Consider the following 22,756-nt stretch of genomic DNA (forward strand, 5'->3'; position numbering starts at 1 on the left):
TTCTAGCTGGCCTCAACAAGGTACTTAGAACCTTCCAATGGGATGAGATCATGCTCCATTTAAGTACTTGGATCTTTCTTGCTAAAGTAATTCACGAGCAAAACGTGGCCGCTCTTCTGAGAACTTTTAGTCTCTCCATCTCACCCGATGTGGATATTTTATCGAAATATTTGCAGTAATTCGAAGTTAATTTGCTATAATTTTGCTGTATCCTATTTTGGTCCAATTAATAAAGCTTGCTATATCGTGGATGTCTCATGCTTTGCTTCCAATAAGCTAAAATTTGTCCAACTAGTTTGGCATTTTGATATTCAAATCTTTCTCCTAGCCAGAGGCTAGTGTTAGAAGTCACTTGGATCGATATCGATCAAGGTCAGCCTTTGCATAAACCCAGACCAAATAAAGTTCTGGTAGATTGGATTGGAATGTGCATTCTTTCTAGGTGAACTTATTTTCCATTGTGTGGGAGTATCACGTAATGGTTCAGAACTTACTGCCTCGTATACCACCTTGATACTTGGTTAGATTCCACTTGCAGGATAAGAAAAGCTGCCAACCTGCACCATAAGCTTAGTACTCGTAACTTGGCCTTGCCTTTTGACAGTGGCATCCACATAGATGTTGGATCCCAGACCCATTGACTACTTTGGGCAATGATTGTACCTCATGAGCATGCTTTCTAAACTCAAAGTGCGTGTCCTTGTCCTTCTCAGTTCTTGGTGGTGGTCCAACTCCAAACCCACTACAAATGCTCTGGAACTTTGCGTTCCCACTCAATCACTTCCAAGCTTAAAATATTGGGCAATGGCTGGTTCGTTTGTAATTTTGTGAAGTGGGACAAAACCTTGCATGCACCACTTGTCTGACAGGTCTAATTAAGGCCACCAATCGAAACAAAAGCAAGTTAAACAGATCAAAATCTTTGATCTTTACCCATACAGAGGGATTTGACAATCTTGGATGGCTGAGATGCATACCACCTTTAACAAAGCCTGTATGAGAGAACAAAGTGCTTAAATAGCCAAAAGCTGAACCTGTTGGCGTTAGTGTTAACTAATATAATGTCATGCAAAGGGGAGTAAGAAGTCCTTTCAACACAAGTACAGCCTCGTTACAGGGTCTCGGACATAACCTGCAAACAAACTGGGGATTAATTCCACTCCAACATTCCTGAGTTTAACATGTGTCTGCAGTAAGATGATGCTAATCCAGTTGCATGTAGGATTCTTCCAAATATATATAATTGAGCACCACGACACTGTCTTCAAGGAATAGGAGCATGAAAAGACCAAGAAAGCAAGTAAAGGCCATAAGACTTTGTACTTCTAGGAGAGCTACAAGCAATGGGAGAAACTAAAAAGATATCTGCACAAGAAAGTGTTGTTCAACTAGACATATATAATTAAAACAAGTGTGCCAACAGCACTGAGTGGTGTATGGCGAAGATTAATTCGTGACGCATAAACTTGGAATGGACGAGGAACTGTTCATCAAATACGCATGGCTGCAAAGGATATGATTGGGTTAGAGATTTTGATGATGCAAATCAAAGGTGATAATTGAATAAGGCAAATTTATGTACGGGAAAATAAAAAGATTGCGCCATGGAAGCTGTCCAAGTTGACAATTATTTTCAGTAAAAAAGATTCTGTTATCCTTTTGTATAAATATCTTTAAAAATTTTATACAGAAATAACTCTTCAAATGCAAAATGAATGCTAAAATTTCTTAGGGTCTTAATACGAAAAGGAAATATAGTTATTTTATGCTTAAAATTGATACTTGTTGGCACTGTTAGCCAAAAATCTGATAGAAATGGGTATTTTTGTAAGTGTATGATGAATAAAAGTGATTTTTAAGCAATAAATGCAATACTATATATTTGCAAGGGTATAAATGCGAGAAAACCCTAAAGGCTTTGTGTGTGTATGTGTATGTATATATTTTCAATGGAAAGCCTCATAAATTAAGTTCGATATATAATACTAAAAGCTTTGGTTTGCACAAATAAATATTTAAGTTAACAAGTAAATGATTCAAGATAGCAGCTTATAGCTGATTTCGTAATTTCTTCTGGCCAACTGGCAAGAATGCCAAAGTCTAAAATTGAGTTGATTTGCTCAAAGCTGCATGTGGTTCACATTCATAATCGACCAAATTTGTAGAAGAAAACAAGTGGGAACTAAGGATGTGAGTCCAAAGATAGAGGAGCATCCAAAGGAGCAGTAGAAAGGACTTCCAACTTCGAGGCTACCCAAAAAAGCAAATTAAGAACTGTGCATATGGAAATTAAAATTTGCGTGCAAATATCTAACGTGATGTATCTGAGTCGTTCTCTCTTGATGTTTACCGATGTGATGAGATGGATTGGAGTTCTTGGTTGCCAATACTTGCAGGATGTAGATGCGTTTGAAAATCTAGTGTCGCTCCTGTTTCACATGTTGGACACAGCATTCAAGTTTGGTACTTGGCAATTTATCACCGGGTCTTGTGGTCATAATTGGTTGCTTGTGTCATGGATATGGTTTTGAAAATACTGTGAAAATGCCACCTTCTCGAGTATTTGGCAGCTAATATCTGAGTAAAAGTTTGGCCCCGCTTCCCTCAAACGTGAAAGCTACATGCATTAGCCTGTAAAAATGATGGACAATGTTACTCGAAGAAAAATGAGGGATTATATTTTTCAAAGTAATGATGGCTATGATTATGCAAATAAGTACAAGTGGACATGAGGCCAATTTTTTTTCTTTATTTGTGTGGTAATTTTTCAATAAACGATGCATAGTTCATTTTGGACCTTGTTTTGTTGCAAAGTTAATTTAAAACAAACATGACAACTCCCACTTACAATACAGATGTGTGTCAATAGATTTTCTTATAGTTGTTTATGTTATATTGCCCGCATCACCATTGGGTGATGGAAGAGGTTTCATTATTCTAACAATTGGAAATTCTAGAAGAATTGTTAGATATATACTTGTGTTTGGAGTTTTTTTGGACCTTGAAGTTTGGATAGAAAGTTAGACATAGGCACAAAATGATGCGATCTCTTAAGTACAACCCTATCTAAAAGGCTTTATGAGTCCTCATATTGTGCCGAATAATTGTACCTTAATTGGTTGGCACTTCTTAGGAGGGGTTTGGGTTTGGAATTATTTTGTGATGGAGGACTTGAAGCACATCCATCTCACATGATTCATTTCGCAGTGGAACCTCTGGTTCCCACTTATTTTGTGGTAGACTCGCTCTGTTGTGATTTGGGCTTTCCTCTCCCCAATGCCAGCGAGGGGCACGTGCGTGTCAGTCGATGCTGAGTACTCCGGGTTTTCTCATCTACATGTTGGAGCATCTTCAGCTTTCAAAAGATATAACGTGGACCTACAAAAATGAGAAATTTTTAGATAGATTAGTCTATCACACGTAATACCACATAAATATTTTGAATTTAAAAATTTTAGAATCTCCTCAACATACGATTGTTTAACTTTGCAATTATCTTAACACACCATCGTTTAACTACTCAACACACCACTGCATGCTGCATGGGCATGGCATCTTTTTATTGGCTTTATCTACATCATATGTGTGTGATATTTTTTCATTGATTTTATCTACAACATATGTGGTAGAGTAAATCTATTTAAGAATTTTTCAATAAAAATATATGTCTATGTCACCACTTTAGAGGGAAAAACATCCTACAGTCTACAGTCAATCAGCCATCTACTTGCTTGATAGGGTTCGGATTGTATGTTTAGCATGAAAAAAAAAAGAAGATGATTTATCTTTTTTTTTGGTGTTATCCACCGAATTGCATCTCACACAGATCTTGAAATATTTTAAACATTTTTATTCATCATCTGCATAGATCTTGAAGTGTCAATTATTGATTTAATAGTAGATTTGTGTGAAAGAAGGTGGATCTTTTTTCGTATGAAAGATACAACCACCGGTGACTTTTTATATTCGAAAAATGTTCGAATGGTTTCTTTCATTGGAAAGAATAATTCATCTTTATTTATAATATATATCATTGGATCTTACAATAGTTGCTATAAGATCTATACAGATAAATGAAAGATAAAATTAAGAATGCTTTGAGGGCTGTGGGCATCAATATTCACTCTTTCGCGTGAAAAAAATAACCTGAACCCATTCACGAATCATTTCCGGAATCCACCGTAGTAATTTCGTAATTATATCCTTCCAGGAGGGTAGTTCCTAATCTATGTCTGTCTCGCGGCAAACAAAATGGGAATTAAAAAAATGCGGAAAAAAGAAAAGTAGATGAGCATATCAAATCCTTTTTTCTGAAAAAAAAAAAGGAAAAATGTAGCTGTGTACGCTGGACCCCATGCCGAGACGTCTACGTGTCAGGTGGTCATTCGTGCTGCTGCCGTCAATATGTTCTCGTTCCCCTATCGCTGGCCATGGCAATGTGGTGATGATCTGAAATGATGATGGCATGTTTCATATCTTCGATGATCCCGAGTGCCACGATTTCGTTGTCCCAAAGGAAGGAGACAGAATAGTTAAAACCGAGAATTGAAAAAGAAAAAAAACAAACGCTCCTTGATTGATTGGATAATCTAATGATTCATAAAAATTATTTATCTAAAAAATAATTATAATTGATGAAAAAATTATTTCAAAATTTTACATCAAAAAATATAATTATGGTCGGAGATAAAAGTATAGAAAAATATTGTTAAATTTTTAATAATATTTTTGAATAAATAATTAAAATAATAATTTTTTAGCTTATTTATTAGCCATTTATGGCTCATTTATATAAATGCTGTCAATATTAACTATTTTGGATATAAAAATATATGTATATAAATTAAAAAATTTTAAATTAATTATATATATATATATATATATATTACAATATATTTTATATTATAAATAAATTTTAATATATTTTTATATATAAATAAATATAATAATTATTAATAAATCTTATATTTTACTTATAGATAATTAATAAATATTATTAATCATTAATATTTATTAATAAATATATCAATGTATTAATAAATATTACTAATTAATTATATAATATATTATTATAATACTATATAATTAGTATAAATTAATATAATGTAAGTTAGGATATTTTCATCAAAAAATAATAATTTTAGATTATATTTATTTTCATCAAAAAATAATGATCCCGCGGACTCCCATGCTGCACTAGCAGCTAAGGCTGCAAATGGATCGGGTCGACCCATGACCCTACCCATCCAACCCACTTAGATCCGATCCAACTCATTTTAAAGGACTCGTGGGGTCAGGTCGGGTTCTAAAATTAGATCCATTCAATATTTCGGATCGAGTCTGGATTTACTAAATTCGGACCTGACCCGATCCAAATTCAGTATTGATCTAACATGTAAACTATAGAACAAATTAAATGAGATTAAAATTTCAAATGTTTTTATAGTATTATTATTTTTCATACAGTTTTACTCAATTTGACTATGAGATTTTGAAAAATTATTTATAAATTAATTATCAAGATAAAGTAATATTTATTTTTTCGTCATAAACTTCATATATGTTGGTTTATCATATGAATAAGGCCTGATCAGAATTTAGGCCCAAACCGGATCCAAATTTTTTTAAATTGAGATCGGATTATATATGGATCCGATCCGATCCAAATAATCTAATAGGATAGATTTTTTTATTATGAATCCGATCCGATCCGATCTGATTTTCAATTGGATTGGGTCTGGATCCAACATTAGGACTCGATCAAGAGACTGGGTCGAATCGAGGTCACTCATGATCCGATCCAATCCGATCCATTTGCACCCCTACTAGCAGTGATCCGGTAGGCTTTATACATCTCCTGAGAGCCCCCTCCCACGGAGAGTGTCAAAGTAAATTTTGATGGCAGTGTTAGGGGTGGCAGAGGTGGAACCAATTTCGTCATTCATGGCCCTGATGCTCAACTGTTAGTAGTTGGAAGATCCCACATCTTCGAGCCTTCTGTCTCCGGTGCAAAGCTTCATACTGCTTGGGTTGGTATCATTTTTGCTGTAAGAACCTTTGGACGGAGAGGATCTTCATCGAGGGCAATTCTGCCACTATCATCGACCGGATCCGGGACGGTCCGGACTAGATGGAGGCTCATCCGTTGGTTTGGGACATCTGGATTTTCCTTCATCATTCTGTAGCGGTGTCCATCCGGCATGTCTATCAGGAGACGAACAGCGTGCAGACTGAATTGCTACCTTTATGGCAGAGCACTCGACGGACTGGATCTGGAGGCAGGAGGATGTCTGCATGCCAGCCTTACGAGATCTTATGTACCTTGATTACTTAGACTACCCTCGCATTTGAATAGTGTGACCGTCCATTTGTATCAATAATAATAATAATAATAATAATAATAATAATAATAATAATAATAATAATAATAATAATAATAATTTTAGATTATATTCACTTCAAATTTAACATGGGAAATGAATATAATTTTTTAATAATATTTATTTTATATTTTTTTCACAAAAGTAGACAAAGGACTCACCACTTATTTTACCTGCTCTCATCCATTTTTTATGCGAAATATGATAATTTAAAATATAATTTATCTATCATGCCAAATTATGTCTAACCAGATGGTCTAATGAAGTAGTCGGGCAAAGTGATGAGAATCATATCTTTTTCCAAATTCCACACCCTCCGAATGGATCCATATCCAACGAGGGATAGAAAAGAGAAAACCTTAAGAACTTTAATATTATATTTATAATATACATAAAGATAGTTTTTATTTGTTTTTATATGTAGGGTGATTTTGTCACTTGATGTGTAGATGGAGCACAGGACCACTGTACTTTAGCACTTTACCCTCTGTAACCGTTGTTTTCCGTTTTAATGACGTCAGTAACTGCCATTACTTGCCTACTCCAGTCTTATGATTGGACTCTTTTTCAAATAAATTGACGGTACAAATTAAATATATAATACCAGCTCCATTTATTTTATCTCACCATCGAATGTAAAATATTGGTCTCGGTCGGGAAAAGTGGAGGGAAAAAATATATTTCTCTATGATGTTACTTGTTAGCTAAGAAAATGGAAACTAGTTTGGACCCAAAAAAAAAAAAAGGCAACTTATAGGTATTCTGTATCAAAGGATTAGAGTTCAGGAAACCGCATTTTGGAACAAAATTGTTTGTCTAGATTCCGACCTTGGTACAGGAAGAGATATAATAAAAGAGATAATAAAAATTAAATAGAATAAAATAAAAATAAAATACTAATTATTTTTAAAATTAAAATTTTATTGTTAATATTATGATATAATATGATTATACAAAATTCTAATAATATATATGTTGATATAATAAAATAATATATTATTATAAAATAATAAGATCATAATCCAACTTATATATAAGAAGAAATAGAAAAATATTAAATTTTTAGATATTTAAATATGATATAGCGAGACCATGAATCATTATCTTTTTACTTTTAAGAAAGATTATGATCATAAACATATATCCAATATTAATAACATATTAGCATAATCTAATAGCCTGAATGAATTATTGGATACAATACTTATAAAAAATATTTATCATCAATATCAGCAATATTGAGCAAATATGGTTACGGCTAATATCATTAATTTTTATATTAATTTAGTCATACTAATGAATTTTTTGTTTGATAAATATATATTAAGCATATATGTTCAGCATATATCAAGCAAATATGATTATTGGTGGTATCATTAATTTCTATATCAATTCAGTAACACTAATGAAATCTTTGTTTAATACCACTGAAAAAGATTATAATCATCCTATAGCTTTCGGTATAGCTTTCCGTACATTTGCTCTCCACCTTAATATAGTTTCAGCTCCTTAGTTTATCAATTAAAAAAAAAAAAAAAGAGCACGCATGAGTGCTCGGTCCACTGGTCAATCACGTCGGCAGCCTGTGAGGTAATATCCCACGAGATCACCAACTTAAAGCCAGTGGCTTTGCCTATGGTGGGCCTCCATGGCGTCTTCGCAACCTCGCCCTATAAAATGGGAACCTTCCCCTCTCCACTCTTCACAGTGAGCAAAGCCTGGAGAAGACGGAGAGGGAGAGCAAAACTGAAAAGAATCCAATCCTTCATTTTTTTCCTTGTAAGATAGAATGAGAGTATGATCCTGGGTGGACTTTAAAACTCTTTTTGCTTGGTTACTTGTTGTTAGGTTTTTAAGGAGGAACCACGCTCGGATATAGAGTAGACTCGTTATACCTTTTCTCCAAAGTCCAACCCAAAGAGAGCGAGTAATAGAGCAGAGGGAAGTTAAAGAGGGGGCTGAGCTCACGAGGCGGCTTCAGGCTCCTCCAGTTGAATTCAAAAGTAAGAACTCATTAAGTTGATTTCTTTGATCGTTTTCGTCTCTTCATTTCATATTTTCTCTGGAAAGGCCGCAGCTTTGGTACTGAAAGCTCGGGACTGTGCTCTCTTCGAGGTCTGTTGGAAGAGATTTTTTCATTTAACTAGCATTTGATCGAATTATTGCACTATATTTGTGCTTCTTTTGTGCCTTTTTTTTTCTTATTTCGGAGACCCGTACATTCGAGAATGCCTACGATGTTTCTGTGATCTATAATATTATACTACAAAGCTTCGAAAGCCTTTTTCTCGATCTGACTCAGAAGTTTCTCCTTTTCCCATTCCTTTCTCTTCTTTTGGACCTTTACTTTTTCTCTACATCATGAAGTTTTTTATTCCTCCATCTGCTTAATTTGATGTCTTCTTCCTCTTTTTAATGCTAATGAAGTTCTTCCTCTCTTGATATATTTCCGTTTTTCTATATACCGTCTTGTGTATGCTGAGGATCGTTTGTTTTGTTCTGTCGTTCAGTTTACGTTTTCACCCCATTCCTGTAGTTTCTTTAGAAGAATTGTAAGTCCAGACGTGCAATGAGTCTAGTTGCTAGAGAGCTATTCGAGCTGATTTAATATATTTTTCTATATATTTAGCTTGAAGGTTCGTGAGCTTATTTAAATTTATATATATTTTTAATGATAAATTTTATTTATAATATATATTATATGAGTAGTCTAAGGTTTAAACTCGAGCTTAAGCATATACGGTTTAATTGACATTTAAGTCGAGTTGACTCGGTCTGGAGTATATTATCTTTTTTTTCATCTAAGTTGATATTGTGCTTGGAATATTAAGCCTTTATGGATTCTTTACTCAAAAATTACTCGCAATTTTTAAATGCCAGTTTTTGCTTAAAATCGGCCTCCAGAATCCAGTGCTTCCATCTTCTCTGATTCGGTATTTAATTATATTTTGTTTATATTGCAAATAGAAGTCTTTGATCCGGTTCTTGTCAGCTGACCGTTGCTGTGCATTTCGTTGCGTCTTTGTCAAGTGCAATATATTCTCTGTGCTTATCATCTGAATTATTCTCGTGTGGAGCAGTAACTTGGAAGATTCCTTGGCATTGGTAGTGTTTATTGGACGTATCTCCTAGAGCTTTCAGCTTCATTGACATTAGAAAAGATGACAGCTTTCAGCATCGACAGCGTCATAGAGGAGTTCGAGATACTGACGAAGGATGCCGGCCGGGTCCAGAGAGAGACCCTGCGAAAGATTCTTGAACAAAATGGTGAGACAGAGTACTTGCAACAATTTGGTCTTGAAGGAAGAACCGACCCCGAGACTTTTAAGGCTCGCATTCCCCTGGTCACTCATCAAGATTTAGAGCCTTACATTCAGAGGATTTTTGATGGAGAAACTTCACCCGTTCTCACTGGGAAACCTTTAACAGCGATTACAGTCAGGTATTAGTTACTTGCGATTCCTTGTTTTCTTTGTTCTTTTGGGTACCAAGTATCAATTGCCGGATAACTGGAAAGCTTATCTTTGCTACAGTTCTGGTACGGCACAGGGAAAGCGCAAGTTTCTTCCATTCAATGAAGAGCTACTTCAGACGACGGTGCAGATATATAGGATTTCATTCGCTTTCAGGAACCGGTATGAAATTCTTTCACACTGAAGAATGCCTGTAACAAATGCGTATGGTTTTAGAGATTGCCTTGTTTATCCAACTTCAGGTTACATTTTGTGAGACTTGACTTTGTTCTTCAAGAACCACTGTTTTCAGAATTTTTTTTCTTCCTAAATTTCTATTCCAATGTCTAAATTGTTTATATATTGCAGATTAAATGAAGTAGATGTAGTGTTGTTAATTATATGTTTTTTTTTTCCTTTTTCAGACAATATTTATATTATTATGTCATATTTCTTTAGTCCAGTAGCCCGTTTCTTCTGAACTATGCATGACAAGCAAACATGAACTTTGATAGAAAAGATAATTTTAACCTTCAATGCGATCCTTAGTTTTGTTAGATGTCCTTGGCTAGATATCATATTAATCTTGTACTCTGCATCCATTTTATCACAAACTAGAAGGATATAACAATACTTAACATAGATATCAAATCCACCAACAATATCTTTTTGCAGAGAATACCCAATTAGGAATGGAAAAGCTTTACAATTCATCTACAGCAGCATGGAGATGAAAACAAATGGGGGCCTTCCCGCTGCAGCAGCCACAACAAATATTTACCGAAGCAAACACTTCAGACGCATAATGAAGGACATCCAGTCTCAGTGCTGCAGTCCTGATGAAGTTATATTCTGTCCCCACTCCGATCAGTCTTTGTATTGCCACCTTCTATGTGGGCTAATCTTCTCAGATGAAGTGCAGTGGGTATTTGCACAATTTTCCCACAGCTTGGTTAATGCATTTCGAACATTTGAGCTGGTTTGGGAAGATCTTTGTCATGATATCAGCCATGGAGTTCTCTCCAGCAGAATTACTGTCCCATCTGTGCGGGCAGCTGTTTCTAAACTTCTATTTCCAAATCCCACACTGGCAGATTCCATATACAAAAGATGTAAGGGATTAAGCAACTGGTATGGTGTGATCCCAGAACTTTTTCCCAATGCCAAATATGTCTATGGCATTATGACGGGAGCTATGGAACCATACTTGAAAAAATTAAGACATTACGCAGGAAGCTTGCCACTGATATGTGCTGATTATGGAGCTTCGGAGGGATGGGTTGGTGCAAATGTAAACCCGAGACTGCCTCCCGAGTTGGCAACTTTTACGGTGCTTCCCAACATTGCGTTCTTTGAATTTATTCCTCTGCTAAAGCCTGAGGGGTTGCAGAATTCTGCCTCCAATGACTACATAGAATCAGAGCCTGTTGGTCTTACGGAAGTTGAGGTTGGCAAAGAGTATGAAGTTGTTGTCACCAGTTTTGCAGGTATGTATTTATGTTATTTCTCTCTGTCCTGTTATATTATTTTTTACTGTTCATTCCTTCGAGCCAATGAAATGCTGGGATTAAAACTTGGAAACTCTAATGTGCACGGTTTCGTAAGGTGTCTTCAGTTATGATCGTTGGATATCTTTCATATCCTGTAATATCACAAATTTACCATATTTGCTGATTATTTATTAATCACCTGAAACTTGTAACATTAATGCAACTTGCCCATATAAAATCAGTGAAGTATCATACACAGAGGTACTGATCTGTTTGATGTCACTGAAACTTCATGGGTTCATTGAGCTTCTGTAATCCATAGTGACTTTTTTTTTCCCCCCTTTCTCCTCCTCTATTTGTATATTCTTCTACTAAAAACCGGTCCTCTGCAGTGTGCGGTCTTGATGGACAGCCAACAACACATACTATGTGTATGCACTTATCATGCCCATGCGCATTTTGTTTGTTGGCCATCCATCATAGGATGGACGGCCAGTATAATGCACCACATGCTAAGTTGCACCACAGAGGATCCGTGCTCGTCCTAAATAATATTATGGTGACAATTGCCTCCTTAATCATCAAAAAATAAAATAGTGAAGTTATTATGTGGGGATTTAATTGCTGACAATAGTCTTCGTGGTTTTGCATCCGATCACAGGTCTATGTCGCTATAGGCTGGGGGACATCGTAAAGGTAGTAGGGTTCCATAACTCCACGCCGGAGCTGAGATATGTATGCCGGAGAAACGTAGTCCTATCCATCAACATCGACAAGAACACGGAGAAAGATGTGATGGTGGCCGCCGAGGAGGCGGCCAAGCTCCTAGCAGCGGAGAAGCTCGAGCTTGTGGATTTTACGAGCCACATCGATGGTTCAACACACCCTGGCCACTATGTGATCTTCTGGGAGCTGAGCTCGGATGCCGGCGAAGAGGTTCTGAGCAGCTGCTGCAATTGCTTGGACCTGGCTTTTGTGGATGGAGGCTATGTCACCTCAAGGAGGGCGGGTGGCATCGGACCGCTTGAGCTTCGTATCGTCGGGAAAGGAACCTTCCGGAAGATTCTAGAACATTGTATGAGCCTTGGGACTGCAATGAACCAGTTCAAGACACCCCGCTTTGTAGGCCCATCTCACGGCAACATCTTGCAGATCCTGTGCGACAATGTCATCAAGAGCTATTTCAGTACCGCCTATGGCTGCTGAAAAAGCGATACACCTGCTGTGTGATTATATTGTTCTCTATGCCCTCTCAGCTTCCCTGAAATTTTGCTGTCCTTGGAGAATTTTCAGGGTTGATTATGTAATAAATGAGGGGGACAAATATTACTTTTTAATTGCTGGCCATGCACCTGCCTCTGCCAATTTCTCTAATCAGTTACAATTACTTGATCACAACTTTGATTGGATTGGATGGAACTGCATTTTTTTTTTTTTTAAGTTGGTGAGCCTTGAGGCTGAAGATCACATGCCAGATGGTTCCCATTAATTGCTAAGTATGATTCAACGTGGTTTGGTAGGGAACCAAAAATAATAGCCCTTGTTGTGAGTGTGAAGAGGTGGGGTCCAACGTGGTAGTGTGGGCCACAATAGGGAAAAAAATGCTGGTTGTGAGTGCGAAAAAGTGAAGAGGTGGTCCAAACAAAAACAAAAAAAAAAACAAAAAAAAGGTGGGTCCATGATGGTATTGGGGACCACCACTGTGTGGGGTGGTGGGAATCGCTATAGCAGAAGTGTGGTTGCTTTCAGAGCAGTTAATAGTTTCCTACTAAAGTCTTGTTTGATCATGATATGTAATTAATGAGAAACCAAGCATATGATTGGATTTGCATATATACTAGATGATAGAATAATTTCATCTAATAATTTCTCATGTGGAGTCCATGGACACTAGTATTTTGGCAAAAAGGTTTTGCAATCTTTATTTTCCCATATAAAAACAAGATATATATATATATATATATATATATATATATATATATATATATATATATATATGAGTCGTAGAGTTAATTTTTTGCCATTCTTAGAAGTGTCGCTTGTTTTCGAACCACATTATTCGAATGTTCTTGGCCCTGTTATCCATATAGCTTGACTATTTTTTATTAGTTTGGTCAAGAAGACCTATCACCTAGCAGAGTACCTACCAGGTCGCATGCCCCGATCCAATTGACCAGTGGCCTAACCATACCTCATATGATATATCTCCAACACTATACTAGATTATGATCAATTGACCAATCGAGGGCTTCACAATTTCCTTAGAAACATTGCTAGCAGAATTTATTCAGAATTCTGATATGTTCCGGCCGTCGCCAGAGAGAACCAGCAATAACCTGCCATTTTGTGATACACAGATGATGTGCACCAGAATTTTCCGGTTTGAATATGCATGAAGTTGAGATGATTCAAACTCACCTGCATTCTTGAAAACATGTGCCAAATGCGACCTAACCACATTCTTGGAGATGTTCCTAGTTCAACTGATCATAAGATATTTTTTCTGGCCTCCTTTCTTTAATTTCCTTTCTTCCAATGATTTTGTTTTGTTTTCTTTTATTTTATAGGCAACCTAATTAAAGCCGTGTAGCTTTGAGTGATTTATTATTGGTCAATATCAAGTGTGGATTTGAAACAGTTTCAAGTAGTTTTTCTTTTGTGAATACAAAATTTCATTATCTTCAAGCTTGAGCAAGAACACGATTGATTGCTGCTAAATTTTTGGCTGTAATAGATTAGTTATATTCGGTCAAATTAGTTGAAGATTGGGTGGGAACTGCGGTTTATATCTTGCACCAACCACATTCTGAATGATCTGGTATCCATCTGCCACCATGCAAGGAATGGGGCTAATGAGTATGGTTGAGAACATGTAGATGGTCAGGATGCTACATTTAGCCGCCACATTAAAAGATGGCACAGAGACTTGATAACAGAGAATCCCATAAAGACACCAAACTAGATCATCAATCGCTTACCATCTAAAACAAAGAGGCATTCAAGCCAAGATCCTCTGATAACATCTTGGCGTGCATCAACAGCAGCTTTACATGAGCATTACTTCCCTTAATTAAAGCATTTAGATGCCATATTTTCAGACATATACATCATATAATATTTTCTATACTTACTACTACAGTGAATTTCGAGAAGGGCATTTCAGTCTTTAGATATCAATGGCACTGTGACTGCATAAGTTTCAAAAATAATGTTGTAGTCTACCAAAAAGAGTAAAAAAATGTTGCACCAAATTATTCTGGTGTGCAGTTTTCAAGTACAAGATTACTTAGATCAATGCGTGCCAACAGAATTCTCTTTTTTTATCTGAAAAACAGAATTCTCATTGCAGAGAATATACAGATGTTCAGAAGATCGAAATCAGAAGAGGATCCTCGCAGTTGCATCACTTAAATTATTACCTTCTTATACCCAATATTGCTCGAATTATCCTTAATTATATTCCAGAATCCATTCATTTATAAGAAAGATGATTTATCATATTATTAAAAAATATGAGAGAGAGGGGGAGGGAGACACAGAGAAAGAGATTAATCAAACAAACCAATCATCATCATCCAACTGATCCAATTCTATTCAAAATAGATATCATCTTTTTGATGGAACAATTCATATCCATAAATTAGACTCGAATCTTTAGTTCATCCCAGCAGCATCTGGAAATGAATCCCTCTCTACCTTTGAACTTGTACTCTGCCTCTTCTCTTTCTCTTGTGATTGTGTTCTCACACCGTGTACACATCTGTAACTTTCTCCAATTCAATAAACAGAAGGTAGCACCCAGCTACGACCTATTTCCATCAAAAAAAAAAAAAAAAAAGATTCAAAGTAAAAGAGAGAACCCAAAAAGCAGTGAGAAAAGGTGGCACAGATAGATTACATTTCATTTCCTTCTCCAGAAAGCGATGGCACTACGCATGGCACGCAATCCCATCTTTCTCCTCCTCTTAGCCTTCTCCTGCTTCCCCCTCCTCCCCACCACCACCATTCCTTGTCTCCTCAGGGCCTCGACGTCGGGCTCATCGCAGACTCTTCCGCTGAGCCTCGCAGACTCCTTGGAGAAGGGCAGGACCATCAGGTGGCGGTCCAGGATGCAGTAGAGAGAAGCCAGCTCAAAGGAATCATAGAGAGGGCTCCCACAGTCCCATATGGGGACAGCTCCCTCTCCTTCTACATTCTCCTCCCCTTTCTTTTCTCTCATTTGTGTTTCCATCTGTCTCCCTTCAGGCCCGGGCTTCTACCCTCCTGGCTCCTTTTGTGAGGCTCCAACTTGATCGCAGAAGCAGGCGTCGTTTGGTTCTTCCTACCTTTTTCCCATGTACTGAGGTTTGGCGAGTTATGCCGCAATTTGATTTGGTTCAGGATAGTGACAGGTTTATGCTCATTAAATAAGCACTGTAGTAAATAGGTTGGGGGTATCTAGCCTTATTTTCTGGGTGGCATGTCTCAATTGTAACATATAGATTTCATACCATTTATTGAAAAATTTTTAAAATTTATAAAATATATATAAACATTCCATGTACCTGGATCTATACTTGAACATCGTACTATGACAGCACGGCACGGCATCGATTATTATCATCTCGCAATCTCAATGGTGATTGAAGAAATTAGACCGTCTGATGATAGTGCATGTGGATCAATTGGACAGTGATCTTATTTGATTGAGAGCATGATCTATGATTTTTGATTGTTGTTTCAGTCATGGATTTTTTTTTTTTTGTCTAATTGCACTTTTAAAAAAGCAATGGGCTTGAGAGGATTTTTTTTTTTTTTTTGTAGGAATAAGAGGTAACATGACGTTACCCCTGATTATTATTGATACTAGTCAGTTGAAAAAACAGAGGGAGCACATATTTTTGCATATTTTCTGTCGTTTGCTCAAAGTAGTGGACCCATTTATCCCCGTCCAACAATACCAATAGATAGAGGTTTCTTATTAAGAATTTGAGTGGAAGGTATGATTCTTTGTTAAACTATGATTTCTTCTATACTCTACCTTGACCAAAGCTGTGCTCAATAACAACAATTTGTGGTCTTAACTAAGCGATCAACCAAGCTACTGGAAAAAGCATGGAGCATTGGTGCAAATTATGGGGCATTATACCCTTTGCAGTGGATCTATCTGAAAAGAAGATGATGGTGACCATCATTTTCTTTGTCATTTAGGTAACCATTCAATCTTGCAACTCATGCACCCAACTGAGTAGTCGCAATAATTTTGGAGCCATCATGTTAAGATTCATGTGAACACTGGTGTGTAATTGAAAGCAATTTGTTGTTGGGTCTTTTTTCTTTCTTTTGCCTTGTTGCATGTATCAAATAATTTAGGTGAAAAGGTACTAAACTGGATGTGTCCCAAAAAAAAAGTAGTAGTAAACCAATACTTTTTGGTACATCCATGTGCTTGCCATAAATTATTTGATCATTATTGCTGACTTGCATGCTAAATTTCCATCTGCGCAGAGTACATTGATGGGATCAACCAACCACACCAAACCGTTCCGATGAAGGTTCTTGGACTGTCGTTTTCTCATAGTTAAGTCCACCTACTTCATCACAGTTAATCAGTGGAACAAATCAAAGTTCACCTCATCCACCTAATAATGTATGTAACAACTAGCCTCTGGAATAGGTTCGTTAGAGAGATGTATATTCTTTTCTCCATTTTTTTAAAAATTCATTTTTATTGGCAAGCATTTGATCCAAATACCTTTATGAAAATGTTATCAATATTTCAATTAATTAGGTCAAGATTTTAGTTATGTTAAGCGCACTAACAAGGTCAAAGTACAATCATGAATCGACTAGTTATAATATTAGGCTGCTTATGTTTCCTGCTTAAGGTATGGTTATCCACTTAATCGGTTCAATAACTTTTTGGCCAGTTAACCTCAGCCAATCAACACATTTAAACTAGCTAGTTAAGCACCCTTTTTTTTTCCACTATGGCTAGGGTGTTTGGCATGGTTCCTCTTTTCGGTACTATGGCCCTTTTTCTCCCCCTTCCTTGCTTTTGATCCTGATGGTGTCATGCAGTGTTTATGTCGTAGCCAATTAGTGTAATGCTGCTAGTTATTATTCTTGATGGTTATTGAATACATAGTTCATGTGACAGGTGAAATCTAACCATTTTTGTTCAAATGGAAACGATGCATGAGGCCCTTGTTGTTCACATAACATGAAAATGGATATGAACTATATTTTTTGCAACCAACATCATTTATATCATCTTAGTAAGAAAGATATGATTAACTAATTAGCAGCCAAATAACCTTGATTAGCTATCCTTGAATCAAACGCAGCCCACAAGGTGGTTCACCGTTTCAGGGGTCTTCTCCGTACCAATTTAGTCTCATGAAAATTGCACATAATCTCATGTCACTCAGTTAAATTCACAAAAATCTACTTTAAGAACCGGGTGCTTTTTATTTTATTTCATTTTATTCTTTGTGCAGAATAGAGGGAACACCACCTCGGTAGCTGTATACATTTATTAAAAGATTTATCCACGGAAGAACGAATGTGTGCTAACAAAATAGCGAATAGATACAAGGTTTCCTGAAAATTTAAGCATACCTGAATCTCAAATCAACTCATATAGCAACAATTGCAGCATAATTCACGCAGGAACGAATGTGTTCTATTCTAGCCTCCAATCAAAACCTATAAAAGATATAAAAGCTTTCATATTATAGGTATTCTACATTCTTATCTACAGCCTATAAAAGCTGCTGGTGAGGCATGTTAACCATGGCCATGCCTTGGAATAGCATGCATCCTGTGGTTTCTCTTTTAGTTTTCAATCAAAACAATAACTCACCTCTTGAAGGAGAAGGTAAAAAAAAGCTATATCTTAGTTATTCGTAGAGCTTTCTAGCACAAAAAAGAGACTAGTATTTATCTTTTCTTGATGTTTTCATCTATTTAATTCCTTTGCTGTGCACCATTTGATTGAGTGGTGCATCACCTATTATGATGCTTTTTTTTGTGGGGGGGGGGGGGGGGGGGTGGTGTTCCATGTGTATTTCGCGAGTTCCTAAATCCTTTGGAGACAGCAGGGATTCGTACCGAGAATATATCTAGCTGCAAATTTGGGCAGTCAAGGGACCGGGCCGGCCCAAGGAACATCAACAAACTTCATATCGGACTCCAGTGCTACTCCCCAAAGCCCACCTGGACAAAACCCTACCAAGGCCTAAGCTAGGATTGCCATTCTTCAGAACAATGATAATAGAGAAATTTGTAAAGTATTCTGGAATTTTGTATTGAAATTTGTACAATATTCTGCAAGTTCTGCAGGATAATTTATTTGCTACAGCTCGAGATCGAACAACGTCTTTTTTTTCTTTTTCTTTTTTTTTTTTTTGCCTTTTTTAAACAAATGTTGGCTGCCAACCAGCTAAGCTAATATTCGGCTTATTATACATTTTGTTGCATTGAGAAGCACCACCTGCACAGGAATAGAAGGTCGCAGACAAAGGGTAGCCCAGTTTCTCTTATTTAACATTTTCTTTTCTATTATAATTCGATGATTTTTTTTTTTGATTTCTTATTTTCCACCAATGTTGTTAGGATAAGGTGATGTCAGTTTTCATGTCTAATTTTCCCAATCTAACAAAAGTTTTCCGCATGATAATGATCATATCTCTCTTAGTCTTAGATCATCTTTTGTGTTGGTGAACCTGTCCGTTGCTTTTAAAAATCAATAAAATTATTTTTTTGGTAGAACAACAAAATCATTTGACGCCTACATCCAAGCTAGAGGATTTTGCGCAACAAATATAGCAACTTTTCAAGAAAAAACATTTTGTTTATAGTATATTAAAATTTTAAGATGATGAATGAAAAAAATATAATAAATATAAATAATTATAGATGAATGATAGAAATAAATTAAATATAAAATTTAATTATAAAAAATGCATCGATTATGTTGTCTTTATAGATAGATTTTATATTATTCAGAATCAATAATAATTCAGTGTAAAAGACTTTCATGCATCTATCCTTCAATATTCAACTATAGTATTTTTAAAATTTTTCATGATAAAAAATCCCAGTTGACGGTGGTATGAAACAGTTATTATTATTATTATTATTATTATTATTATGTTTTTGGGATGTATAAAAAATAAAAGAGCTTGAAATGTTTTAAAATATTATTTTTAAAAAAAAATTAATATGGTGCGTGTGACACGGACCTGGCACAGTCTGCCAGCATGTACTTTGTCCACATGTGCAGGCAGCGAGCTGCTTGCTTGATTCTTAAAAGTTGAGGAGCTCAGACTACATTAATTAGACCGTGTCATGCTGGCCTGTACACGCCACCACCGTGCGACTGCTCCAGCGGCAACCGACCGTTTCCAATCTATCTTAATTGTTTCTGTACCGAGTTCGCGTACAGAGACGGGGGTAGATTCAACGCTTCGAAATGGTTAGCAAAAAGGTTTCATTGAGCAACAATCGCCTTGCAAGTCAGCATGGGTCGATTGCACGTCTCATTTCGTGCAATATGTGATGTGTGGATAGGATTGCATTTGGCTGCTAACTTGATGTATAATTTTTGGTGCACTGACCTAAAAGTCCTAATCCAACACAAAAACTTGAAGAGAGGCTAGTGAATCACGTTTTGAAAATATAAATTAAATAAATTTAAAAAAAATAAAAATAAAAATAATATAAATATTATACATCCATATTTATTTTCGTATCCAAATCAATTCGAATATGAATAAAAATTTGAGAATCCAACTAATATATGTATCCGTATCCATATCCGTTAAAGAAAAATGGATATGGATAGATTACTATCTGATTCGTATTCAAATCTATATATAATTTATATATTTTTATATAATATCTATTAATTTTAAAAATATATATATAACTATATAAATATGTTATTAACTTAATTTATCATCTATTTAATAATATCTTTGATTCTGTAATCATAAGATTTAATTATCTAAATAATATATATAATTATATCCATATTTTCAGTATCCGTATTGTATTCTTATCCATTTAAAACAAATATTGATACAAATTTTTACATTCAAATAATATCCATATCTATATTTATATTCGCTTGATAAAATAAATATGGATATGAATATTATGATATTCGATCCGATTTCAGTCTTAAGAGAAAAAAATTAAAATTCACATCGGCCCGTGAGATCGAGGTTCTTTGGATCAGGGCGTGCGGAGCGAAATGACTCAATTAGTTTTTCATGATATATATATTCTATAATGTAATTGATTTGAGATTTTTTGTAGGAAAAAAAAAAGCATGAATCTGATTGGAAGCTTGGCTCTCTCATCAAAAAATTTTAGATTTTATTATTAAAAAAAATTAGACCTGAAAATATGAACAAGAATTAGACTTGGCTTCATAATCACATTCCAGATGGGGGAAGAACTACCTATTGTCAAGTTTCAAGAGCTGTAAGTAGTCCATTTATTTTTTTTCCAAGAGAAAGGCACGAGATGCCTTCCTTCAAGCGTTTTCTTTATCTAAACTATTCCGAATTATCCGTATTATTATCATTCTGTTTTAAACGCGTTGATGATTAATGCCAGATGGTACCATGGAACCGGCAACAGGGTGCCACGTGGACCTTATGGGTTGACCTATGTAGTGTGGACAAAGTCAGCAGCCAACGGGACGAAGTCACGTGGAGAGAAGATTGACCGACAGACGTCCTTCGAAATCATTCGGCAAATTGACCCAAGAGCCCTTACTTCTAGCTCGTATTTTCGAGTGCCACCGCATATCCCCCCGCGGTTCGGTCTCTCTCCTCGTGCGAAAGAGTTCCCGGCTGGTTTGCTGCCAGCCTAGCTAATTGATGGCAGCGGCGGTGGGTTGGCGGTAGCGGACCCCACTTTGTTGTGAAACATGGCCCAGACCCGCCTGTCCAGGGCTTCCAACTTAACATCTTGTACCCAAATTAGCTTTTTTTGCACTGCAAGGAACGAGAAAAATAATTGAAAGTATCAAATCCATTGACTCAACGTGATCCAATTAGGGATGGAGTCCGGTATAAATGGATCGAATTTCATACAGATTAAATCAAAATTTAAAATTTAAAATTTATTTATTTATTTATATAAATTAAATTTTAAATTTAAATTTAATTTATTTAATAAATAAATTATCTAATCTGACATATTTACTATCCGTTTATAATTCATTAAAAAAAAAATTCAATCCATTTATGATCCATTTAAAAAGAAAATTAAAAATATGCCTCACTAAGATCTCTACGGCTCACCGAAATCTACTCATCCATAGCGATCCTGATCAACGGAGTAGATCATCTCGTCGATCCAACCCTTATCTTATTGAGATCTCTGTGCCCCATGGACCCTTGTGATGTTTCGAGTCTCCGGAAGGTTGAACTTGGCTAGCATAATTTGGAACTCCGCTATCGAGATGAAGCCATCGCTGTCCTTGTCAAATACTCGGAATGCCTCTCTCATATCATGCTCCTCCTTCGCCCCTACCCCTAGGCCTTCATCGTCGAGTGCAGCGTTGCCAAAAAGATCATCGTTGAGAGAATGGTGGAGAATTTCGAGGTTGTCGAAAGCGGAGCTGACATAATCCGGAGGGATATAGGTGGCAATGGTGCAGCCGATCTCGTCGTGATTGGCACTAAGACAAGATAGTTGAGAGCGAGGGCGAGCTCGTCGACAGTGATGGAGGCGAGTGGTGTTGAGGTTAGGGCTCTGAAGATAAAAAGATAGCAATGGCCGATGGACGATCATGTGCCGACGAGGGCTCCTGCCTTCTCCCTCCATTTCGATCGGAGAGGTAGTGACAGAGATGAGGCGAAGGAAACTTGGGGTAGGGGGGAAAAAATCCGAGCATCTCGGAAGATATCTGGAACGACAGCGGCACAAAGAAGAACTGAAGAAGGGATCGGACGAGACGAGAAAACCCTAGCGACCTAGCACGATGGGGACTTGGGGCTGCGCTATCAATGAAATAAAGTGGTATACAAAGGATAGTGTGGCGTGTTATCCACCATGAGATTTGATGCGATTACATGAAATACAAGTGGTATACAAAGGATAGTGTGGCGTGTTATCCACCATGAGATTTGATGCGATTACGGAGATGGGCTTAAGGCCTGATGGAGTAGTGGGGGAATGGAAAAAAAAGTGCATCGTGAGTCACGTATGAGAAGTCCACTGGTCCATTATATAATCTAGTCTACATTAATTAATTTGATCTGATCCAAAATTTATACGGGTTAAACGAATTAAGCAGGTTAGACATATAAAATCTGAACTTAACCTAAATAATAAACAGATTAAATAAATCGATCTATTTACGATCCAAATCTATTCAGTTCAAATCTAAATTTGTTTACGATGGATCAGCCATAAATCGGATTGATGGATCAAA

At 36.4% G+C, this 22,756-nt stretch overlaps 1 protein-coding gene and 1 pseudogene across 1 annotated transcript; one reads left to right on the forward strand and one right to left on the reverse strand.

The window, feature by feature from the left end:
* Positions 1-8,103: 8,103 nt before the first annotated feature.
* LOC105036519 (jasmonoyl--L-amino acid synthetase GH3.5) lies at positions 8,104-12,669 on the forward strand. Its single transcript, XM_010912281.4, has 5 exons — positions 8,104-8,383; positions 9,461-9,822; positions 9,914-10,015; positions 10,508-11,319; positions 11,984-12,669. The coding sequence occupies exons 2-5, from the start codon at positions 9,542-9,544 to the stop codon at positions 12,526-12,528; spliced, it is 1,740 nt and encodes a 579-aa protein (XP_010910583.3). The 5' UTR covers positions 8,104-8,383; positions 9,461-9,541; the 3' UTR covers positions 12,529-12,669.
* A 9,018-nt stretch (positions 12,670-21,687) lies between these two features.
* Positions 21,688-22,216, reverse strand: LOC109505861 (calcium-binding protein CAST-like; annotated as a pseudogene).
* Between the last annotated feature and the right edge of the window lie 540 nt (positions 22,217-22,756).

This window comes from Elaeis guineensis, chromosome 2 (genome assembly GCF_000442705.2).
Source record: "Elaeis guineensis isolate ETL-2024a chromosome 2, EG11, whole genome shotgun sequence".
Lineage (NCBI taxonomy): Eukaryota > Viridiplantae > Streptophyta > Magnoliopsida > Arecales > Arecaceae > Elaeis > Elaeis guineensis.